This window comes from Panthera pardus, unplaced genomic scaffold (genome assembly GCF_024362965.1).
Source record: "Panthera pardus isolate Hobbes unplaced genomic scaffold, ASM2436296v1 HiC_scaffold_16, whole genome shotgun sequence".
Taxonomy (NCBI): Eukaryota; Metazoa; Chordata; class Mammalia; order Carnivora; family Felidae; genus Panthera; species Panthera pardus.
The window spans coordinates 66333970-66361283 of record NW_026526721.1 but is presented as its reverse complement, the minus strand read 5'-3'; the positions used below and the strand labels follow the sequence as shown (position 1 = coordinate 66361283).

The window sequence follows — 27314 nt, the reverse complement described above, 5'->3', positions numbered from 1 at the left end:
TTTCTATTTTTAATTTTTTGAGGAACTTCTATACTGTTTTCCACAGTGGCTGCACCAATTTGCATTCCCAGAAACTGTGTACAAAGCTAGAGGTATCACAATTCCAGAATTCAAGATACACTATAAAACTGTAGTAATCAAAACAGCATGGTACTGGTATAAGAACAGACACATAGATCAATGGAACAGATTAGAGAGCCCAGAAATAAACCCATGCTTATATGGTCAATTAATCTATAATAAAGGAGGCAAGAATATATAATGGAGAAAAGACAGTGTCTTCAACATATGATGCTGGGAAAACTAAGTTGCATGTCATCCTTGCCCAGGGGCCATTCCAATCTTCTCTGTGATTTTAATATATGTGCTGCCAAAGGAGCACAGTGCTTAGAAAACTAGACAGCTACATGCAAAAGAATGAAAATGTACTGCTTTCTTATACTATACACAAAAATAAACTCAAAAATGGATTAAAGACCTAAATATGAGACCTGAAACCATAAAACTCCTAGAAGAAAAAATGGGTGGTAACTTCTTAGACATCAGCTGTAGAAATATTTTTCCAGATATGTCTCTTCATGCAAGGAAAACAAAAGCAAAATTAAGCTAGTGGGACTACACCAAAATAAAAGGTTTTGCACAGTGAAGGAAACCATTAATAAAACAAAAAGACAACCTACTGAATGGGAAAAGATATTTGCAAATGATATATGCAATAAGGGGTTAATATCCAAAATATATTAAGAACTTATACAACACCAAAAAAACCCCCAAATAATCCAATTAAAAAATGGGCAGAGGCCCTGAATAGACATTTTTCCAAATAAGACATACAGATGACCAACAGACACATGAAAAGATGCACAACGTCACTCATCATCAAGAAAATGCAAATAAAAACCACAATGAGATTGTCACCTTACACTTGTTAGAGTGGCTGAAATAAAAAACAGAAGAAATAACAAGTGTTGGTGAGGATCTGGAGAAAAATACTTTCTTACGAATTTTAGAATAATTTCCTTAAAAATAAGTAAATTCTGATGACACCTGATTGGAATTACAGTGTATTAATGGATCAATTTGAAGAAATCCAATGTTCTTTCTATTACCATCAGGCAAACTTGACTTGCAGGCTCAATATTTATTAGACAAATTCACTTTCTATCATTTAAAAATAAACAAAGAAGAAAACCTATACTAACTAATTTATACAGGTGTTTTCTATGGTATTTAGCAAAAAATATATTATTGAAGAAGGAATATTTATGATGAAAGTGATGCTTTAGATCTTTTCATGTTATCAACTTTGTTTCCTCAAAATGAAAATTATGAATGATCAAAATGAATAAGGATTATTTCTATAACCTGAGAAAATTTTCTATATAATTACCTATTTATAAAATCAAGATTGGCTAATTTATGATTATTTAATATTGGTCATGTATCATTACCAAAACTGAATAGCAGAGGCCTATGATTAATGATATTGATAATCAAATTGTTAAGTTCCAGCACAGAATATTTGAAAATGGAAGTTGTTCCACATGTCCCATACCTTCCTCAAAATTCTAGAATTAAATATCAACTTTAACTCTAGGTGAAAAAAGAGACTTAATTTGGGACCATTATTGTGAACAATTCATTCATTCATTCATTTATTTGCTCATTCATTCATTCAACATATTTTAATTTTAGAAAACACTGAATGCTATGAACTGTGCTACAAGTTAGGAACAAAATAAGAACAAGAAACACCTTCATTCAAGAATGAGGAAAATAAATGCAAGAATAATGGTATTGTAATACTCACTTTCCCTTCATCTCTTGGGCTATCACTTAAATGTACAACTGGACCTGGATGAGTCTTTGTGGATCTGTTAAATTAATTCAAAATAGTAATTAAAAAATAAAAATTAAAACACCTTACCATTAGAGACTGGAACAAAGAAATTATACTAGAATACACTCTTAATAATCTGAGAGTTATTCATTTGAAATTTGGTTGTTTTTCTTGAAGACTATCTTTCTTTCTCCTAGTAACTCTGTTAAAATAGGTGTAATTTTTTTAAAATCAGGTTTAAGAACATAGATCCATATAACAATAGGGTTCTTCATTTCTTTTTTGTTTTAAATGTTTATTTATTTTTGAGAGAGCAAGCACAACCAGGGGAGGGGCAGAGAGAGAAGGGGACAGAGGATCCAAAGCAGGCTTTGTGCTGCAGACAGACCCAATGTGGATCTCAAACTCACAAACCATGAGATCACGACCTGAGCTGAAGTCAGATGCTTAACCGACTGAGCCACCCAGGTACCCTAGGATTCTTTATTTCTATAGCACAAAAATTAAATACTCGAAGGGACAATATTAATAATGAAAGCGATGCTTTAGATATTTTCATGTTATCAACTTTATTTCCTCATTATCAAAGGAAAATTATGAATAATCAAGATGATGCCTTTTCATAAAAGTATGGATTTATGGACTGGGAATTTTTATGTTTGTTGCCTTATCTGGACCTCCGAAAATTTAAAATTGAACTTTTAGTTACACAAGAAAGAAAACTTACACAGCCATAAGGCTAGTGCTGTAAATCCTTGCAACCAAATTGCAAAGTATATAACTGATTTACAATTTCTTTTGACATAAAATCTCTAATTTTGCTCCTAAGAAAATTTTAGTATCTCCTTTGATTTACAAAGAAACTCTCTCTAGTGATAGCCAGATTACAGAAAACTGACAAACTGAGGAAACATAGTTCACTGGTTATGTCTTACTTATTTGTTACCTAGGGTAAGCAATAACAGGTAACTATGTGTCTAAGTGCATATTGTTAAAAGGACCTATGCTCTGTAAATCTGACTTTAAATTTATTCTACTCTGATATCTAGCATGTTTCTTTTGTGTTCCTTATTTTAACATACTGTTAAATATGATTATGTCATGGTTAAATATAATATGACCTGATATGACCATAGATTTGTTACTGCTCATTTTTCCACATCCTTTCTTCAACAGCCTATTTGTGCCAGACTAATTCTATTATGATTATATTGACATAATTCTAATTTATTTCTTATGCACACATTAAAACCATCAAAGATTCTTCACAAAATAGTAAAGAAAATTAAATTTTAAAAACTTGTTGGAATCAGAGAAAACTGACAAATTAAGTAACTCTAGTTTCCCTAGATACCGACTCCCCACAGTGACTCAGAGGAATAAATACAGATTTATTAGATATTTTGTTACTGGTTTTATCCTAAATCTCATTATCTAAAAATGGAAATAGTTTTTCTAAAAATGGAAAATTAGAATATATCACCTAATATAATGGCAAAACATGTTAAGCACTCAATGAACAGTATGCATTATGACTGCTGTAAATCAATGGAATAATTGGGAACCAGAGTTACTATTTGCATTCTAAATGTAGTGTTTTATTAGAGTATAAGTGCCTCTGATAAGGACAATGTCCTTCAATTATCCTTTGGAAATTAATAATATCCAACAAACTACATACCCCTGTCTCTTGGGTTTGATTGGAACAGCAAATAACAAAGTGTACTCTATGATTAACTAGTAAATATATAAGTTATTTCACTTAAAGAGTGTTCCATATTTAAAAAGTTTGGGAAACCCTGAATTAAACATAGTTACATATTTTTTTCTTCTATAAAACTTCTTAAAGCCATAATTTGCAAGTGAATATTACAAATCTTTGATATTTTCCAAAAGTGTTGGTTCATAGGATCCTTCCTCATTGACCATATTAAGGCAATCACTGAAATATACTTTAAGAAACACTACTAAGGCCACATGCAAGACTCTACCATTTAGACTCTCAAACTCTGTTAAACACTCAAGTTCAGAAAATAATCTAGCATTAAACTTCAGTTGTTTGTATTTACTTTTTCATACTATAGAAGATATATTATTGGTTGAAAGAAAGAAAGAAAGAAAGAAAGAAAGAAAGAAAGAAAGAAAGAAAGAAAGCCAAACTTAGAAGACACTAATAGTCAAAAGAAAAAAAACTCTCATATTATTTCACTGCCTAAATATAATGACTACTAACATTTTGATATGTTTTTTCTGACTTTTCCCCTGACATTGTACCTCCAAAAACCATCAAGCATTCCTTGAAAAACTTATAGCCATAAAGCATTGGTGTACTCTAGATTCTGTAAATCCTACAAAAATTACTTTAGATAGAATTATCAATGACCTTAAAGTCATGTAATATCTATCTAAATAATGCCCAATAATATTTCTAGGTATCCCTATTTATTTATCTTCCTCCCATTCACCATGATAGCTTCTTAATAGTTTCCTTTGTGGACTTTCTTTCTCTTTCTATATCTTAAATATTGATATTCCTTTTCATTCTGCCCTTGTCTGTCATCTATTCCCATGTTATATATGGTCATGAATTCAAGAATGCACAGGAGCCAGGCAAGATTTGCAAATGAATTAAATAGGCTGAATGAGAACTGTGCCAACTGGATAGCACATTATCCACCTACAAAAGGTGGATTGATTATTGACTGCCATGACAACAATACTGAACTAGAATTGTCTCATCATGAATTTTCATGAAAATCTGGAAGTACAACTTTTTATTTCTACTCTACCAATTTTCAAATATTACACATAACTCAGAACATACTGAAAACTCTGGTAGCCAAACAAAACATATCTGTGAGTCAGAATTGGTTGAGTGTCTGCTAGTTTGCTACCTGTTTTCTATATACTCTTCATACACAATCTCATCTTTTTTCATGGTTTCAATGACCATAAATTCAGATCTCATTACCTTCAGATCCATATATCCCACTTCATATCATTTTGAATGTCTTACAAACACATACAACTCAACCTACCTAAAATTGAACCTAAAATTGAACCTAATTGAACCTAAAATTATTTTACTCCCAACTTACTCAATCTCCTACTTTATTTCACTAAATGGCACCCTTACCTACACAGTGGCTCAAGCCTAACATCTCTTAATTCTTCTCATTGTTCTTAGATCCTTCCATAATACCCAAGTCTGGCCTCTTCTATCTTCTATTTATTTAATTATGACAGCTTATCTCCACTCCTAAATCAATCATAATGTTTACCTAGAATACAGTCTTTCTCTCTTTAATCATTTCTTCATATCTGCCTTCAGAGTAGTCTTCCTAAATGCATATTTAATCAAGTCAACTCTCTGCATAAAGCCCTTCAAAATCTAGCCCTTGGCCTTAGAAGTCCAAACTTCTCAAACTGCCTTGAAAAGCCTTTCATATTATATCCCCTGATTACTTCTCCTTTGTCATCCTCTCTTCCAGGTATTACAACCAACTAAACTACTTAAAATTCCTGTGCATGGAACAAAAACTCTCTCAAATTCCACCCTTTAAACTTTCTATCCCCTCCTCCTAGAGTACTTCCACCCCTGTCTCCCAATTCTTCACTCAACTGAAATTCTCATCCTGTCAGATAGCAACATAGATGTAACTTCCTTCACAGACACTTCTCTGAGACCCCATGTTAGGTGTCCTTCTTATGGAATTGCCACATTTTATTTCCAATATATTGGAATTGCCTTTTTAATTAATCTCACCTTTATTAGACTAAAAGCCCCAAGAGGACAGTAACTATGTCTTCCCAGTTCATAGTTGTTTCCAGTACAGAGCATATCGTAGTGTACAATAAACATGTTTGAGTGATTGTTAAACACAAGTCTTACATTTATTATTTAATTCTGAATTTCATGCTCAAATTTTAACCATATGTAGAAAAAAATAGGTTATATATTTTTAACGTTTATTTATTTTTGAGACAGAGAGAGACAGAGCATGAACGGGGGAGGTCCAGAGAGAGGGAGACACAGAATCTGAAACAGGCTCCAGGCTCTGAGCTGTCAGCACAGAGCCCGATGCGGGGCTCGAACTCACGAACTGTTAGATAGTGACCTGAGCCGAAGTCGGATGCTTAACCGACTGAGCCACCCAGGCGCCCCGGTTATATATTTTTAAAAGCCAGGGCTGTTCCACAGAAATATTTATTTTTGTGCTCAAACCTGGAATACATTTTCCCATAGAAATTTTTTTTATGTCAGTTTAGTTCTATGCTACTATTTTATGGGTCTATAAACATCACTGTTTCTACGGAAAATGTGTTCCAGTTTCCAAATAATTAATACATACATTTTGGGAGCACAAAATATTTATAATTATGGGAATTGACTATAATTACAATTAAAAGACTTCACTAAAAAAAGAAACAAATTACAAAATAACATTGAATGGAAAGTATTTCAAGTAAGAACTTACCTAGTAATAATTTCACATCTCTTAAAGACAATTCTGCATTTGCTATACTTAGAAAATGTATTGTTAAAACTTGTGTCTAAAATTCTATTACTGAAATGATCTTTTAAATATATTTGTATTATTGTCCCATACACTTGACACATATTAACAGGAAGTGACATGTATTTTCTAATGTATCTGAAGAGGTAGAGAGCAGTTAAAAGACCGTTCTAGGAGACTGGCAGTTGCCATTTAAAATTATATGTATCACAATGGATCTATAATTGCATGGAACACACTTTTGGAAATTTGGTCTATGTAAACCAAGAAACATTCAAGAGGTAATGTTGCCTACTAATAATTTCTTGAGGATATTTCAGGACATTTTTCAGAGGCATGTACAACTCTATAAAATTTGATATTTCTATAAATGGTAGATTCTATTATGATGCTGTATCACATGTCTAAGATCATACTATGAAAAATAAAAGTGTCTTATTTTTAGTTCCTTCTAATTTTACCCTCCTTTACAGTTTTTAAATTCATCATTAATCATAAATTTTTAAATTCATCATAAATCAAATAGAATTAGATTCTATTATGATGCTGTATCACATGTCTAAGATCATACTATGAAAAATAAAAGTGTCTTATTTTTAGTTCCTTCTAATTTTACCCTCCTTTACAGTTTTTAAATTCATCAATTAGTTTTTAAATTCATCATCGTAAAAGTTAGACTATATAAATACACACAGGTAAAGTAGAAATCACTAATGAACTATGAAAAGTATTTGGTAAGTATGTGAATATGGAAACAAAACAGCAAAAGTGATGAAATATTTGATATATTTGGATAATAAACTTCTTAATTAGCATCATTCAACTAAACACAAATGATACATCTATTACTATTTGTACTAATGTTAAATTTGTATAAAAGTTTATAATTCAATCTCTCAAGTTTATTTATGTTTTTATCAATATCCTAAAACAATATTATGAAAGCAAACATTAAGTTCATCCCTATTTACCACTTCTATAGAACTGAGATTATAGTGGGAAAATCTTTCCCAAGTAGCTAAAAAAGTAAATAATTTTTGGAAGACATAGTTGACTATAGGATAAATTTTTTTAAAATACACATATAGAACATCAAAATATATATGAGTAAAATAGCTCATGCCAATTATGAATGAAAGCTGTAAGTCAATAGTAGAGTGTAACTATCAAAGTAACTCTTCAGTAGTGTCATCAATCACTTAGTAACCACTCTTTGGAAAGCACCAAAATAAGCGAAGTATGAAGAAAAAGAAAGGAACAGTGAACAAAGATTCTGCCCTGGAGCAGCTCTTAATCTAATCAGGGATGAAGAATTACCATTGATAAAAGACCCATTAGGACATAATACAAAAGGAATATTATAAGAAGATCATAATTAGTAATAACCTTTCCTATCAAGTAATATACAGGCACATTGAAACATTAAAAATTGGGAATGGTAGATTTATCATAAAGACCAGACTCAAGCTTCATAAAAATAGGCTGTTTTAATCAGAGCTTTGGAGAATTAATTATGTAACTTAGAATATATCTATACAAGAGAGAGAATGAGCCAGCCTCAAGTTAAATATATCTTATTAAGGACCTAATATGCACAGAACATAAACATTTATTAAAGAAAAATTTTTTCCTGATTAAGTGACCAGGAGACAGTGACCAGGAAAATTGTCCATGTATGTACTACAAAAAGATAACTTGGAATTCCACAAAGCTTCACATTTGGAGAATTTCACATTTTTACATGTGCATAAACTTAAATATCAATGCCAAAGTCAAAGTGGTAATTGCCACTAACCACATATCCATATGGATGCATATGTCAAAACATGAAAAATATTGATAAATTGATTCTCCTTAGAACTCTGAACAATATGTTAGGCAAATGAAGAATAAGCTACCACCAATAAAAAATATGTGAACTGATTATGATTATTTTTACATAAAATGAAATGTGGTCACAATCCACTTGCCATTCCCATTGGAAGCGGCTATACTAAGAATGACAATAAAGAAATGAGATGATTTCCTGTATAACTTTTAGAATGAGTCTTAGCTTATTATCATCAAATTTTACATACATAACCCTTAGTTATTCAGAAACTCTTAAGTATTCAGAAAGGCTAAAATAAGAATATGTTAATACTACAATAATTTTAAGTCTGTACAGTTTCAAATTATTTTAGCTAAACTTTTCACACAAATTAATCATAAATTAGCTATAAATGTTTCAAATAACTCTGTAATTTGACATATATTTTACATAACCATGTGAAATATTTAAGCCAAATAAAGTGATATTCAAATTCAAACTTACAGCTCAATTGCCTTGTTCCACATGATAACATATCCAGAAAGAATGAAAGATTCAATATTTACAATATGTGTATTTCCTCTTTCTGTTCCAACATAGAGCCACTTACTCTGGAAAGGTAGATGACAGTAAGTAATTCTGAAAGAAAGAAAATTACAATTAAAATATCTAAATTTTATATTTGGTCAGCATTATATTTTCCTTATACTTATTAGGTAGCGATAGCTATATAAACAAATTTACTATACACTCAAGTAGCATTTTTTTACTAGCAGAGGATATAGGATATATAACAAGAGTACATCATTAAAAATAATTATGATAATAATAACCACTATTTAATAAGTATCTACCATGGACATTAACATATATTGTTTCTAAATCTGAAAAGAGCACTCCAAGACAGATAAATATTTCTATTTTACACAGAGGAAACTGAGGCCAGGAATTTTTATTTTTACTTGCAGAGGACTGACACCTAGTAAGTGGCAAAACTGGGATTCAAATATACTCCTATCTGATTGCAAAATTAGCATATTTATACACTAGTCATTTTTCTTCAGTAATATTCACTTCAAATAGAAATTAAGTACATAGGAAACAAATTTCAGTTAGAGAATTTGTAGCTTTGTCTATATAAGATCATAAATTATTTACTATTTATTCAGATGCTTGGAATCTAATTAGTATAAAGAAAACTTATAAGATCAGAGATCTACCATACTATTCCTTTGGGCTTTTTTATTCTGCCTTTATCTTCACAGTAGGTTTTCTGACCAATTCTGGGAACCTGTTCTATAGCCAACACAACCATGACACCTATAAATAAAATATGGGAATTTACCAGAGACTTCTATTGACAGTGTATCACTCTCTAGTTTTGCCTATTCAGGCTCCTTAATCACTCTTAAAATGACAAGGGAGGTAAGTTCATAGTTATCCATTGTCAGAACTTATTATTGAATCATCATATTTCCTAGAATTCACTCAGAAAGAGAACTGGTAAATTGTTAGAAGAACAGGACAGAATTCTGATGCCAGGCAGGCAGACCAATACGGGGGGAAAAAAAGGAATGTGAATGGTAAATTCCCCCCAAAATTCTATCTCATACCTCTTTTTTATATAAGACTAAACATCCAGTCTGTTGAATTTATATTCTCAGTCTGGTTCATTGAAGTATTCAACAGCCTACCTCTCTAAATCAAAATGTATTAAAAAGTATTCTGCTAAAAGCACCTTGCACATTACATCCAAAAATCTAGAAATCCTGCTATCATATATGTACTTACAGTTAATTGGCAATCTAATTGAAGTGTAACCTATATGATATTGGACAAGTCTGATTAAAACCTAAAGTCTAGAAGTGCTATTGCCAAGGGATATTTAATAATGTCCCACAGGAAATAATATGATGGTCATGTTTCTAGGCAATGAAGGATCTATTTCAAATTCAATGTAAGTGGAAAAAGGAAACTCATTTTAAAGAGGATTTAGATTACCCTTTCTGAATCACAGAGTTGAAAAAAACACTAATAAAAGTAAACAAAAATTTAGTAGTTCTAGTAGATAAAGAGCAAACTTCAATATGACCTAGTCATTTCCAAGGTTAACAAGAAAAATCTAAAAAGCGCCACGATTCAGTAATGAAGGCTGAAGCAAGAGGCAGAATTCCAGTATAGAGAAACTTTACAAGAATGATGGAATACATGAAAAAGACCCAAACAGGATTAGAACTATTCTTTGAACCAGTATTACTTTTCCCCTAATTCTAAATGACAAGAAACCAGACCTTTGATGACAGAAGGGCTTCATCTTATGTCCCATGTCCAACTGATGGGTGGTGGTTAAACAACTGATTTTTTTCACAGGATTCCCAGACTTTATTTGAACCCAACAAAAAAGACTAATGTGATTTATGTAAGATGCTTGACATGGGTGAGGGAGAGGGCATGATTACACTTATGCTGTATATTTGATAACCCTAATAAGTGACTAATCAATACCTTATTGAATTTATTATATTTAAGTTACACTTTCACTTGTAATGTATTTCCACCACCATAACCTGAAAGATGAAAGATTTTCTGTTATGTAGGAACCCTGGAAAAATAATCTTATTCCTATATCCATATTCACTATCATTCTCTCTAGTATATCATCTAAGACATTGTTAGCCTTCCATCCATTTACCCATTAATGCAAATTTCACTAAATAAATCTTTATAAAAAGCACTGGCAGAAGACATGAATAGACACTTTTCCAAAGAAGACATCCAGATGGCCAACAGACACATGAAAAGATGTTCAATGTCACCCCTCATCAGAAAAATACAAATCAAAACCACACTGAGATACCACCTCACACCAGTCAGAGTGGCTAAAATGAAAAAATCAGGAGACTATAGATGCTGAAGAGGATGTGGAGAAATGGGAACCCTCGTGCACTGTTGGTGGGAATACAAATTGGTGCAGCTGCTCTGGAAAACAGTGTGGAGGTTCCTCAAAAAATTAAAAATAGAACTACCCTATGACCCAGCAATAGCATTACTAGGAATTTATCCAAAGGATACAGGAGTGCTGATCATAGGGGCACTTATGCCCCAATGTTTATAGCAGCGCTTTCAACAATAACCAAATTATGGAAAGAGCCTAAATGTCCATCAGCTGATGAATGGATAAAGAAGATATGGTTTACATATACAATGGAATACTACTTGGCAATGAGAAAGAATGAAATCCTGCCATTTGCAGGAACGTAGATATAACTGGAGGGTATTATTCTAAGTGAAATAAGTCAGTCAGAGAAAGTCACATATCACATGTTTTCACTCATAGGTGGGTCTTGAGAAACTTAAGAGAAGGGGAAAAAATAGTTACAAACAGAGAGGGAGGGAGGCAAACCATAAGAGACTCTTAAATACAGAGAACAAACTTAGGGTTGATAGGGGGTGGGGGAAAGGGGAAAGTGGGTGATGGGCACTGAGGAGGGCACTTGTTGGTATGAGCACTGGGTGTTGTATGTAAGTGATGAACCACGGGAATCTACCCCAAAAACCAAGAGCACACTTTACACACTGTATGTTAGCCAATTTGACAATAAATTATCTTAAAAAATAAAAGCACTGTACTTGATTACAACACATCTACTCTTTTTCCCCTCAAAACAACATGCCATTTAATTGGAGAGATAAGACAAGTAGACGAGTAAACAAAAATAAAAGTAAAGTGTGTCTATTGCTATAAAGGATTCAAAGAAGGGAGGAATTAATTCTAGTAAGGGCAATTAAGGAATGCTAAGGTAGAAAACTGTATTTAAATTGGGCCATTATAAAAATAAAAGCAAAAATGAACTATTGGGGCCTCATCAAGATAAAAAGCTTCTGCACTGGAAAGGAAACCATCAACAAAACTAAAAGGCAACCGACGGAATGGGAGAAGATATTCACAAGTGACATATCGGATAAAGGGTTAGTATCCAAAATCTATAAAGAACTTACCAAACTCAACACCTGAAAAACAAATAATCCAATGAAGAAATGGGCAGAAGACATGAATAGACACTTTTCCAAAGAAGACATCCAAATGGCCAACAAACACATGGAAAGATGCTCAACATCACTCATCATCAGGGAAATACAAATCAAATCCACATTGAGATACCATCTCACACCAGTCAGAGTGGCTAAAATTAACAACTCAGGAAACAACAGATGCTGGCAAGGATGTGGTGAAATGGGAACCCTCTTGCATTGTTGGGGGAATGCAAAGTGGTGCAGCCACTCTCAGAATATCAAAATTAGAACTACCCTACAACCCAGCAATAGTACTACTAGGAATTTATCCAAGGGATACATGAGTGCTGATTCATAGGGGCACATATACCCCAATGTTTATAGCAGCACTTTCAACAATAACCAAATTATGGAAAGAGCCTAAATATCCATCAACTGAGGAATGAATAAAGAAGATGTGGTTTATATATACAATGGAATACTACTTGGCAATGAGAAAAAAATGAAATCCTGCCATTTGCCACAACATGGATGGAATTGGAAGGTATTATGTCAAGTGAAATAAGTCAGTCAGAGAAAGATATCATAAGTTTTCACTCATATTTGGAACTTGAGAAACTTAACAGAAGGCCATGGGAGAAGGAAAGGGGAAAAAATAGTTTCAAACATAGAGGGAGGCAAACCATAAGAGACTGTTAAATACAGAGAACAAACTGAAGGTTGATGGGGGAAGCAGGGAGAGGGGAAAATGGGTGATGGGCATTGAGGAGGGCACTTGTTGGGATGAGCACTGGGTGTTGTATGTAAGCGATGAATCATGGGAATCTACCCCCAAAACCAAGAGCATACTGTATACACTATATGTTAGCCAACTTGACAATAAATTGCATTAAAACGTTTTAAAAATTAAAAAATAAAGATGATGCCAAAATTTGAAAAACTAAAAAAACCAATAAATAAATAGGGCCACTATATTAAAAATCAAGTAACTCTATAGTTTGATATATGTGTTACATAATCATAATAAATAAATAAAATCAATGTTTTCAAAGCTTGAAGAATGTACAGACCTTTAAAGTTTTTTGCTTATCTTCACTTTTCACTTACTTTTATAAATTCTTTAACTTATGTATAAAGTAAGATATAAATTCCTGATCCTTATGGCTTTTATATATACACAGAAAAATACAAAATACAAATAAAACTACATCTAGAATTCAAATTAATGACATTAGTTTATGTGACAGATGGATTTTTTTTAAAAGAAATAATTAACCTCACAATATGGATATGTTTGTGACTACACAAGTTCTTTTGATTTGGGATATATTTATTCCATGTTTTTCTTCTACCACTTGTCTATACTTGAACAGTTTTGAACTCTATTCCATAGTACATCATTACATACTTTTATAATCATTTTGCATGAATACATAATACATGTGCATAGTCTATTTCTATTATTTTATTAATCCATAACAATTAAAATAACACTATTTGGTGCCAACACAACCACAAATGCAAATTTAATTTCATATATGGGAACTGTGCGACAGTATTTTTGTATAAAATTGTTTGTTCAAGTCACTCAGAATCTTTCCATTAATGTGATTATAAAAATAAAAATATTACAATCAGAAACTATTGTGGAAAATTCATAATTCCAAGTCTATGCCTATAGATCCTAATTTGAGAAACACTGTCAACACAAGCCAAAACTATATTTTAAGAAAGTTAAGTGGTTTCAAATTATAGAGACTTTGCTGTATGAAATTAAGTGGGAGATTTCAAGTTTGAAACTTTTTTCCCCTAAGTTGTAACATAGTTCAATTTTAGTCTTATTTTGTATCCAGATACTAGGTAAAACCTCTACTATCAGGCATGACGACTCTGGCTCCAGTCCCTTCTATAATATTTATAATTATGCTTTACAACCTGGTGATACTCAGAATCAGGTGTATTCTACATATTAAAAATACAAATGCCACAGAGGAAAGTTCAACAGTTCTGAAGTAAATCTAGCAATATTGTTTTAAAACTCTTTCTGGGTGGTTTTGATGCACAACCATAGTTAAGAACTACTAAATTATAGCAATAATTTTTAATCTTTATTATAAATAAATCTCATTAAAATGCATATTTTCACATTCAAGGGATAGAACATGTACTGATACTTTAACAAGTAACCTCAGTACTTGATATCCAAAATGAAGTCCATAGACCAGCATGAACATCATCTGGAAACTTAGTAGAAATTCAAATCTCAGGCCCTACCCCAGAATCAGAAACTACATTTTATGAGGAATACCCAGGTTAGTCACATACACTTAAAGTTTAGTTACTACTGTTCTAGGTGATTCTAATATAGATAACCTATGACCAGTATTTATGAAATACTGTTCTGTGATTGAATGAATGCCATTATTTTACACTTAAAGTTTTAGGATAAGAACCTAAATTACTAAGTTAGTAATAGGATAGAGCCATATAGCTGCATAGTTCTCCCCAAATAGCTAACAGTGGTGATAAAAAGAACCACAACAGCCCAGGGAAAGAAACAGACAGCTACCCTAAGACTCCCTCAGCATATTGATTCAAAGACTGATACTTAGAGGAATTTTAGTGGAAAAACTAAAATCATATAAAAGAAAAAATAAAGAGTTAAAAATTCTCTAAGAAATAGAATCTGATAACATTGGATAACCTGTAGCCAGCTCAAATTCTAACACAAGAGACAAAATTAAACAGAAAACTGAAAATTTAGTTGAATTTCATACACAGTCTTCATTAACTAACCAGACAGTAAAAAACTCACTCAATTTTGTTGCTTTAATTATTTATTGTAATTATTTGGAAAACTATCAAAAATAAGTCAAATTTTTAAAATAAGCCAAATCTTTATAGTTCCATAAGGAAGAACATCATGATTTCTGGCAAATCCAAGTCTGAGAAGCTTATTCTCATTCTGCTACAGCAAAAGAAATAAAATTTTCTACCTTCATTTAAAGTCACAGCATATTTTGGGGTACCTGGGTGATTCAGTCGGTTAAGCATCCAACTCTTGATTTCGGCTAAGGTCATGATCTCATGGTTCGTGGGTTCAAGCCCTGCATCACCCTCTGCACTGACAGTGCAGAGGCTTCATTGGGTTCTCTCTTCCCCTCCCCTGCTCATGCGTATGCGTGCTCTTTCTCGCAAAAGAAATGAATAAGCTTTAAAAAATAAATAAATTCATAGAACATTTCAACTTCTAAATGAAAGAACTGAGTTAGTGGAGGCCACGTGGGGAGCAGGTATGAGGTCCTTCTATTGTGATCAGGATGATAAAAGTAGAAGTAAAATAAGGAGTAAAATTATACCCTACCCAGCAATTACAAAGTGTTTCTATCTCTGAAGATAGTAAAGGCCAACAGGGAAATCTGAATTTCTATTCCCATCTGTTAGTAACAAGATGACATCTGTCCTTCACTGCCAGAGTTAAAAAAACCTACCCCAAAAAGGTTCAAATAAGATCTACCATTTCATAACATAATATCCAAAATAACCAGTTTTAATAAAACATCCTTCATCATACCAAGAAATAGGAAATCTCAATTTGAATGAAAAAAGACCAAGATACCAATACCAAGATGATACAGGTGTTAGAAATCACTGATAAATATTTAAAAGAAGCTAACATAAAAATGCAACAAAAATTATGAATGAAATGAAATGAAATTAAACAAATGGAAAGTGTCAGCAAAGAAACAGGAGATAAAAACCAAATGCAAATTTTACTACTGAAAAATACAACCAAGAAAATTTTAAAACTATGGATAAGCTCAAGAGCAGAATGGAGGGCACAGAAAAAAGACTCAGTGAACTCAGAGATAAAAGAATAAAAATTATCCCATCTGAACAACAAACAGAAATAGATGTTTTTTAAAAAATTTCAAGACTCAGAAACTTGTGAGATAAAAATAAAAGATCTAACAATCATGTTATCAGGGCCCCAGAAGAAAAGGAACAGAAAATGGGACTGAAAAAAGTAAAGAAATCATGTCTAAAACTTCTAAATTTGGCAAAAAAACCCCAAAAAACTCAAGAGGCTGAGAAAAACTAAATAGGATAAACCCAAATAAATAAAATTAAGACAGATCATAGCCAATTATCTAAAAGAGGAAAAAGATAATATCTTAAAGGCAGCATAATGGAAATAAAACCGTAACTATCGGAGAAAATATTCCAATGATGGCAAATTCCTCACCAGAAAACCAGGGGCCAAAAGGAAGTAGAATACTGTTCAAATGCTTAGGGAAAGAACTATCAACACAGAATTCTATATTCTCCCAAAATAACCCCTAAGAATAAGGGAGAAACCAGTATATTATTAGATAAAGGAAGACTAAGAGTTTGTCACTAAAAGACAAACTCTAAAAGAATGGTTAAAAGGAGTTCACTAAACAGAAAAAAGATCAAAGACATTTTTGAATATCAAGTGTGAATAAAAAAACTACAGGGAGAGTAAAAATACAGTTAAATACAATATATTTTCCACCTTCCCTTGAGTATCCTAAATTATCATAGCCGAAGAAAAAATTATAAACAGTCTGATGTGGTTTTAAATACAGAGAGAGGAGAGCTTATTTAAAATGAGGAAAGTAAAGGAAAATAAAGAAAGGAAATGTCTATACTTCATTCAAACTGAGAAAATGCAATAGCAGATTTTGATAAGTTGTTTATACATAATGAAATGTCTACAGAAACCATTAAAAAGTGAAATGATACAAAGAGATACACTAAAAATTATAAATAAATCAAAATGGAATTCTAAAATAATGTTCTATTAACACACAGGAAGGCAAGTAAAAAACATATGAATGAAAAATAAAATAAGCAGACAAAAAATAGGCAACTTAAGCACTAACATACCATAATTACATAAAATGTAAATACCAATTACAATTGGCAGAGTGAACTTAAAAACTGCTCAACTATATGCTGTGCACAAGAAACTCACTTGAATACACTGACATGGATCGACTGAAAGTAACAGGAAGGACAAAGATACATCATATAAACATTACTCCAAAGAAAGCAGGAATGGGTGTACTAATACCAGATAAAAATGTAACAACTTTGGAGAATAGAAAGTGACCAGAGACAGAGAGGGACATTATGTAAAGATAAAAAGATCAATTCACCAAGAAGACATGGCAATCCTAAATGTGCATTTCCAAACAACAAGTTGCAAATTATGTGAAGCAAAAACCGAGAAGAGAAAAAGAGAATCCATGATGCTAGTGCATTTCAACACCTGTCCCCAGCAAATGAGCAAGGGTATAGAACTCAACACAACCATCAGTCAACAGGACCTAATCAACATTTATAGAATAATCTGCCAAACAATAGCAAAATATCTTGTCACCACAAAACATATACTAAGACACCACATTTTGGGCTAGAAAATAAACTTCAACAAATTTAAAATAATCAAGTCATATAGAATGTGTTCTCTAAATACAAAGGAATCACATTTGAAATCAAAAATATAAGAGAAAAAATCTCCAAACACTTGTAACTAAGCAACACACTTCTGTTCTATGGGTCCAAGAAGTCATCACAAGGGAATTAAAAAAACACAAGAAATAATAAGTGTTGACACAGATGTGGAGAAAAAGGAACCCTCATGCACTATTGATGGGAATGCAAACTGGTACAGCCACTGTGGGGACAAGTGTGGATATTCCCCCCAAAATTAAAAATATAATTATCATATGATCCAGTAATTCCACTAGTAGGTATTTACACAAGAAAACAAAAATATTAATTCAAAACCATATATGCACCCCCATGTTTATTGCAGCATTATTTACAATAGCCAACATATGGAAGCAACCCAAGTGTCCATTCATAGATGAAGGGATAAAGATACAGTGTGTATGTGTGTGTGTGTGTGTGTGCGCATGCACATGCATGCACTGGAATATTACACAGCCATAAAAAGAATGAGATCTTGCCATTTGCAACAACATGGATAGACCTAGAGGATATAATTCTAAGTAAAATAAGTCAAAGAAAGACAAATACCATATGATATCATTCATATGTATACTTTAAGAAACAAAAAAATGGACAAAGAAAAAATGTATAGAATTGTTGAATCGTTATATTGTACACCTGAAACTAATATAACACTGTATATTAATAATACTTCAACAAAAGACATGTATGTTAAGCTCTTGGAAAAAATATATTGAACTGAATGATGCTGTAAATACGTGAAATCAAAACTGGTGAAACAGCTAAATCAATTCCTAGAGGAAATATATAGTACTAAATACTTACATTAGAAAAGAGAAAAAGTTTCAGGTCAATAACTAAGCTTCCACGCACCTAGAAAAATATTTTTCCAAGAACCTAGAAAAATAAGAGTAAGATAAACCTAAACCAAGTAGACAAAAGAAAACAATAAAGAGCAGAAATCAATGAAACTGAAAACAGAGAAGCAAAGGAGATAATCAGTGAAACAAAAAGCAATTTCCTTGAAAATTTCAAGAAACTTGAAAAATCTCCAGCAAGATTGAGAAGGAAAAAAAGACATAAAAGACAATTTACCAAGTTAGGAATGAAACAAGGAATATCAATACAGATAAATAACAGCTCTATACAAATATATCCTACATTGCAACAGTGCAGGTAGAATGGACAAATTCATCAAGAAGCACAAATAAGCACAATTCCCCATATCTGAAATAAATTAAATAGTCCTATAACTATTAAGAAAATTAATTGTTTTTTTAACTTCCAGAAAAGGAAACTTCAGTCTCAGATAGATTCACTAGTGAATTCTATCAAACATTTAAAGAAGAACTAAAAATCTCTTCCAGGAAATACAAGAGGGAAACTTCCAAATTCATTCTATGAGACTAGCACTACCCTGATACCAAGACCAGACTCCATTACAAAAAAAAAAAAAAAAGAACTACAGGGGTGCCTGACTGGCTCAGTACGTTAAGCAGTTAAGCATCCAACTTCAGCTCAGGTCACGATCTCATGGTTTGTGAGTTTGAGCCCCGCGTCGGGATCCGTGCTAACAGCTTGGAGCCTGGAGCCTGCTTCAGGTCTTTGCTCCTCCCCCACTCATGCTGTATCTCTCAAAAATAAATAAACATTTAAAAACTTAAAAAAAAAAACAAAAGAACTACAGACCAATATCCCTGATGAGCATGGAGGCAAAAATTCACAATAAAATACTAGCAAACTGAATGCAACAGTATATTAAAAGGATCATTTACCACAAGCAAGTGGGATTTATTCCTGGGTTGCCAGAGTGGTTCAATACGTGCAAATCAATCAACATGATACACCACATTAATAAAAGAAAGGATAAGAACCACATAATCATTTCAATAGATGAAGAAAAAGCATTTGACAACGTACAACATCCATTCATGATAAAAACCCTCAACAAAGTGGGTTTAGAGGGAACATACTTCAACACAATAAAGGTTACCTATGAAAAACCCACAGCTAATATCACCCTAAATGGAGAAAAAACTGACAGATATTCCTCTACAGTCAGGAAAGAGAAAGAGATGTCCCTTCTCACCACTGTTATTTAACATAGTACTCAAAGTCCTAGCCGCAGCAATCAGACAGCAAAAGAAATAAAAGGCATCCAAATTGGCAAGTCAAACTTTCACCATTTGCAGATGACATGATACTCTATGTAGAAAACCCAAAAGACTCCACCAAAAAACCTGCTATAACTTATGATATATGAATTCAGTAAAGTCACAGGATACAAAATCAATGTTCAGAAATTCATAAAAAAAGGATGAAATGCTGCATTGCAACAACATGAATAGAGCTAGAGAGTATTATGCCAAGTGAAACAAGTCAGTCAGAAAAGGAAAAATACACTTGATTTCACTCATATGTAGAATTTAAGAAAACAAATGAGCAATGGGAAAAAAAGAAAGAGAGAGAGGCAAACCAAGAAACAGACTCTTAACTATAGAGAACACACTAATGGTTACCAGCAGGGATATGGGTAGTAGGATGGGTTAAATAGGTGATAGGTACTAAGGAGTATACGTGTTGTGATGAGCACAGGTGTTGTATGGAAGAGTTGAATCACTGTATTGTAGACCTGAAACTAATGAAACAGTATATGTTAACTCACTGGAATTTAAATAAAAACTTAGAAAAAAGAATAGCTAATTGTATACTTTAAATATATAAAATTTTAATTTGCCAATTAGAACACAATAAAGCTTGTGGGGGCAGGGGGAATATGCTACACATCAGTACTCCTCATAAGGACATAAAAGTCCTTAACAAAATATTAACATAGAATTGAACAGTATATAAAAAGGTCAAGAGGGGCTTATTCCAGGAATGCAAGGTTAGCTCAACACCAGTACATCAATGTAATTCACCATATTAACAAGCTAAAACAGAAAAGTAACATCATCATATGAATTGATGTAGAAATAGCATTTGACAAAATTCTACACTCATTAGTGATAAAAACTATCAAAAATGGCATTAGAGTGTATTTTATCAATTTGATAAACAGCAGCTACCAAAACCCTATAATTAACTTTACACTTAATGGTAAAAGACTGTTTTCCCCCTAAAAATCAAGAACAAGACAAGGATGCCTGTTGTCATCACTCTTCTTCAACACAGTATTGGAAATTCTATCCAGTGTAAAAAAGCAAGAAATGCAAATTATAGCATATAGATCAGAAAGGAAGAAATAAAATGTTTCTATTTGAAGGTAATATGATGGTCAACACAGAAAATCCCAAGGAATCCCAAGAAACTCTTAGAACTAAAAAGTGATTTCACCAACATTGCAGCATACATAACTCAATTGTGTTTCTATATAATAGCAATGAACATGTGAAAGGTAAAATTTTAAATGCAGTATCATTTAAAGGCATTCAAGATATGCTATACTGAGGTGTAAATATTAAAAAATCATACAACTTTTATGCTAAAAACTACACAAACCAGATGAAAGATCTAAGCAAACAAACATACAGTGTTCACACATTTTAATAATCAACATAGTAAAGATGTTGATTCACATTTTTATAAAACTCAGGCAAGATATTTTTGTGGTTTTATGGACATGCTTATTCTAAAATTTATATGGAAAGACAAAGGCACTAGAATAGCTAAAGCAATTGTGAAAAATAGTAAATAGGAGGAATAAGTCCACCCCATTACAAAACATAATACATAGCTACAGTAATCAAGACTGTGTGACATTGGCAGAAGGACAGACATACAGATCAATGGAACAGAAGAGAGAACACAGAAAAGTAAACCCACTTAATATGTCCAACTGACTTTTGACAAATATACAAGGCAATTCAATGAGGTCAACAAAAGATAGTATAGAATTGGGTATCTATTAAGACAAAAATAAATCTCTACCGGAACTTTAAATTATACAAAAATTAATACAAATCACACATTTACATATAAAATATAAAAATTTACCAAAATAAAATAGGAGAAAATCTTTGGGATCTGGGACAAAGCAATGAGTTCTTATATTTGATGAAAAAGTATAATCCATAATTAAAGAATTAATAAATTAGGCTTCATCAAAATTTAAAACATTTTCTCTATGAAGAATTATGTTAAGAGAATGAAAATACAAACTATAAACTTGGAGAAAATATTTACAAATCACATATCTTACAAAGAATTAGTATCTAGAATAAATTTATAAATTCTCAAAACCGAATGATTAAAAAAAAACAAGCAAAAGCCTAACAAACTGAAAATCAGTGACTTCTATTAGACTTCGGGAAGAATCAAAGTCTCAGGACAAACTACAACCCAAAAATCTTTATATAAGAAGGAGTTTTTAGGGAAACCAAAAAACAAGAGAGACAAAATATCAAGGACACTAAAGATATGTGAAGCCTCTAACACTTAGAGCTACAGCAAGCATCATTACAGCCTTGCTCCTTACAACATCAATGTAAAACCTCATACTTAAGTTCTATCCACCTTGATACCTATTATCCAATAAACATGTCCAGTTTTCAGCAAAAGAAAATACATGACATGATAAAAGGCAAGGAAAAATTCTGAAGAGACAAAGCAACACCAGAACCAGATTCAGATGTGACAAAAAAAAAAAAACCAAAACACAAAAAACCAAACAGAATAATTAGACAAGTGATTTTAAATAACTATGACTAATATTTTAAGTGCTCTAATGGAAATAGGAAACAACATGCAAGATGGATAATGTAAGCAGAGATGTAAACTCTAACAAGGATTCAAATAGAAATGTTAGATGTTAAAATAACTGTAAACAAAATGAAGAATTCATTTAATGAGCTCAAAAATACAGTGGACATGGCCAAAAAAACAATCAGTAAACTTGAACCAAGTTACTAGAAACTTGCAAAGCTTAAATACTAAGAAAAAAGAAAAGAACAGAATATCTAAGAACTATGTGACAGTTTCAAAAGATATACATATAATTGGAATACCAAGAGAAGAGAAAATGAGAAGATATATGTGAAGAAATAATGACTAAGAATCTTCCAAAATTAGTGACAGACACCAAACCACAGATCCAAAAAGCTCAAAGAAGACCAAAGAGAATAGATATATAAAATCTACACCTAGGCATATCATATTCAAACTGTAAGAATAAAGCCAGTGTCAGGGGCGAAGCCCACCTACCTACATAACCTATAGAGAGAGAAAAAAAAAAGAATTACAGTGGATTTCTCATCAGAAACAAAGCAAGAAAGAACAGAGGGGAGTGAAAGAATTGGTTTTGGGGGTTCAAAAAAAAACCTCACCAACCTAGATTTCTATATCCAGAAAAATTATTCTCCGAATGTGAAGAAATAAAAATATTCTCAGAAAAGTAACAACAATAATAAAATGGGGAATTCTTTGCCAGTAGAGCTGCCTGGCAAAAGTGTTAAACATTTTTCAGGGAGATAGAATCTACATTAAAAAGAAGAGCTTGAGAGAAAGAATAAGTAAAGGTAAAATAACAAATTTTCTTTTTCTTAATTGAGCTAAAGGATAAATATTTGCTTAAATTAATAATAGCAACAATGTACTGTGTACTTATTGTAAATAGATGAATTAAATGGCAACAATGTCATAATGGACTAGAGGGATGATTTGAGAATAATCTCTTATAAGCTACAGTCACTACCTATAAAGCAATATGTATTATTTGAAATTTCTATTGAGATATAATTTCCATATAACATTGTGTAAGGTTGAGGTATACAAGGTGTTGGTTTGACACATTTTTTTAATATTGCAATATGAGGACTACAATAGTGTCAGCTAACACCTTTATCATGCCACATAATTATTTCTTTATTGTGTCAAGAATTGTTAAAATCTAAACAATATCCCCTGAATTCCTATATATACACATATATACACATATATACACATCTTCTTTATCCTTTTATCCATTAAAAAAACCTAGGTTATTTCTGAATCTTGGCTAGTGTGAATAATGTCACAATAAACATGGGTGTGTAGATGTCTCCCCAAGGTAGTGACTTCACTTCAGATGTATATCCAGGAGTGGGATTGCTGGATCAAATTTGCAGTTCAATTTTTAATTTTTTTAGGAATCTCCATGTTTTCAATAATGTCTGTACCAATTTATTTTCCCACCAATGGTGTACAAGGGTTCCCTTTTCTCCACACCCTCTAGAACATTTGTTATCTCTCATCCTTTTGATAAAAGCCATCCCTACAAATGTGAGGTGATGTTATGGTTTTGACCTGCATTTCCTGATGATTAGCAATATTGAGCATCTTTTCATATTATCTGTTGGCCATTTGTATGTGTTTTTTGGAAACATGTCTACCAAGTCCTTTCCCCCTTGTTAACTGGATTTTTGGCTTTTCTGCAATTGAGTTGTATGCATATTGCATATATTTTGGATATTAGTCCCTTTTCAGATACATGGTTTGTGAATATTTTCTCCCATTTTCTAGGTTGCCTTTTCAACTTATTGACTGCATTTTTTGCTGTGGAGAACCCTTTAGTTTAATATAGTTCCATTTATTCATATTAACTTTTCTTGAGGTAAAATTGGTATACAATTGACCCTTAAACAATGAAGGAGATAGGGATGCTGACCGCCGCCCCCCATGCAGTTAAAAAACCATGTATAACTATTGGCTTCCCCAAAACTTAACAACTAATAACCTATTGTTGACTAGAAGCCTTACCAATAAGATAGTCATTTAACACATATTTTGTATGTTTACGTATTATACACTCTACTCTTACGATGAAGTAAACCAGAGAAAAAATGTTATTAAGAGGGGTGCCTGGGTGGCTCAGTGTCTTAAGCCTCTGACTTCAGCTCAGGTCATGATCTCACTGTCTGTGAGTTCACCCCGCATCAGGCTCTGTGCTAACAGCTCAGAGCCTGGAGTCTGCTTCATATTCTGTTTCCCTCTCTTTCTGCCCCTTCCCCCCTCTTTCTCTCTCTCTCTCTCCCTCTCTCAAAAATAAACAAACAAAAAATTTTTTAAAAGAACATGTTATTAAGAAAATCATAAAGGGGAGGAATTAGGATGGCAGAGTAGTAGGAGGACCCTAGGCTTGCCTGATCCCTCAAACACAGCTAGATCAACATCAAATAACTTTGAACACCTAGGAACTGATCAGAGGATTAAGAGAACAATCTACATATCTTGAGTCAGAAAACATGGCAAGTACCAGTGCAGAGATATGAATTGGGGGAGAGAAAAAGCCATATTGCTGCAGAAGGAAGGGAGTCCTTTTTGCAGAGTAGAAAAGGAGAGGAGCAGAGAGAGTAGCACATAGGGTTTGCACAAGAAAAGCAATCCCCCAAAACCATTGACTGGGGAATTGGGAGGCACTGACTATTGCTAGTTATTGCAAACAGCAGAGCCCAAATTTGGAGGTTTTTAAAGTCCATGTCATTCGCCAGAGTCAAACCGGTGGGCAGCTGTGCTCCTGGAGAGAAGTAGGGCAGAGGCCCAGAAGCAGACAGCAGAGAGCCTGGTGTAGAGATCCCCTGGTTTGCAGTGGGAGAGAACTCTCTGCTTCCTGGTATGCATTTGGAATAGGGTATATTGCCTCTGCAAGGACAAAAGACCCAGCTGGCACCTTTGAGGGCAGTTCAACAGCAGGGGACAGAAGCATGTGCAGAGAGTAGGTAACCTGGCAATAGCTTTCCCCTGTGCTTCACCATAAGCTCCAGGCACCCACATGGCTGTGTGACTGTTCCTCTGGGAAAGCACAGCACCAAGGGCAACACTGCAAGGCTAATCGTGGGAGGAGGGGAGCAGGTCTGTGCCTTGCCGGCTCCTTTAAGATTTGGAGTTTTGAATCCCAGGTGCAGTGCCACAGGTAAAAGACAGGAAAGCTGTGGTGCCAGGCATGCCGATGGCCCTGGCATAGAAGGGTTGAAGGAAGAGATCTGACAGAAGCCTGGGACACAAGAGGGAAAATTATTTGCTATTTTGTGAGGACTCCCTGAGCAGCAGCTGGTGCAAGCTACCCTCTCCAGGGACAAGAGAGCAGGGTGATGCATCTCCCTAATCCCTCCCCAGCTCCCACCCCCCACCCACCAGCACAGTCAGTGCAGCACCGCCAGTGAAGTCTGGAGCCCCTTACACCAAACTCAAATCCCCACCCCACCCCCCACCTCCTGTGCCTGGCAAAAGCATCTTTACTAGGGCAGGTCTGTGAGGCAGCACAGTGAGCCTCTCCCTAGAGGACCAACACAGGTACCCTCTATGCAACAAGTTTACTGATCATAGAGTGTTCCAAAGCATCAGCTTCAGTTCTGGTGGAAATAGGACCAGGCTTTCTTTTTTTGGCAGGGGGGGGGGGGGGGGGAGGGGAGGGAGAGGGGTGGTGGGTAGTGAGGGAGGTAGAATAGTTTTGGTTCACGTATTTGTTTTTTTCATTTCTTTTCTCATTTTTTGGTTCAAGCTTTTTTTTTTCTTGCTTTCTTTTTCTTTGGAAATAGTCTTATAGTTTTTTGTTTGCTTTTTAATTCTCTTTCCTTATCTCTCTCTCTTTTTTTTTTGGATCAAGCATTTTTGTTTTTTTAAATCAAGCTTATTTTAACAAAAATATCAAAGCATACCTAGCTAAAGGTCCAAATACTGTCCACTCCAAACAAGGAGTAACTCTGCAGAGGACTGACATGAGAGAAAGTGTAGCCAAATCAACAGCAGAATGTACACAGCATAAAGCAAAAACACTTCCTGAAGCACCAGATCCTGGACAGTGTATGATCCCTTATTAATAAAGCATTACTCTCAGTAGCAGGAAACATAACAAGCTTTCACAACATGAAAAAGACAGAAACCTAGGCAAAATGACGAGACAGAGGAATTCTCCCCAAAAGGAAGATCAAAAAGAAACCACAGCCAGGGATTTGCTGAAAGCAGATAGAAGCAATATATGTAAACAATAATTTAGAACAGCCATAAAAATACTAGCTGGGCTTGAAAAAAGCATGGAAGGGGTGCCTGGGTGGCTCAATCAGTTAAGTGTCTGACTTCAGTTCAGGTAATGATCTCACGGTTCGTGAGTTTGTGCCCCACATTGGGCTCTGTGCTGACAGCTCAGAGTCTGGAGCCTGCTTCAGATTCTGTGTCTCCCTCTCTCTGCCCCTCCCCTGCTCATGTTCTGTCTCTCTCATCTCTCATAAATAAACGTTAAAAATTTTTTTAAATATTAAAAAAAAAGAAAGAAAGAAGCATAGAAGACATCAGAGAAACGTTTGTTGTGGAGATAAAAGATCTAAAAACTAGTAAGGTCAAAATAAAACATGCTGTAACTGAGATGCAAAACTGAATGGATGTAATCACAATAAGGATGGAAGTAGCAGAGGAACAAATAGGTGATATAGAAGATAAAATTATAGAAAATCATGAAGCTGAAAAGAAGAGGGAAAGAAAACTATTAGGTCATGAATATAGACTTAGGGAATTCAGCAATTCAAAAAAGCACACTAATATACATAGCATAGGAGTCTCAGAAGAAGAAGAGAAGAGAAAAAGTGGCAGAAGATTTATGTGAACAAATTAAGCTGAGAACTTTCCTAATCTGGGGAAGGAAACAGACATTCAAGTCCAA

The 27314-nt window shown here is 33.4% G+C and overlaps 1 protein-coding gene and 1 pseudogene across 7 annotated transcripts in view; both read right to left on the bottom strand.

The window, feature by feature from the left end:
* The window catches only part of STXBP5L (syntaxin binding protein 5L), a 379589-nt gene that overhangs the window by 238461 nt on the left and 113814 nt on the right, over window positions 1-27314 (bottom strand). For all 7 annotated transcript variants that reach the window (XM_019448501.2, XM_019448499.2, XM_019448505.2 and 4 more), the window contains exons 6-7: window positions 8672-8806; window positions 1811-1874 (exon numbers count right to left, since the gene is read on the bottom strand). In XM_019448501.2, the coding sequence (XP_019304046.2) occupies window positions 1811-1874; window positions 8672-8806 (199 nt within the window). The remainder of the gene's footprint in view (window positions 1-1810; window positions 1875-8671; window positions 8807-27314) is intronic.
* LOC128777482 (U6 spliceosomal RNA) lies at window positions 285-382 on the bottom strand (annotated as a pseudogene).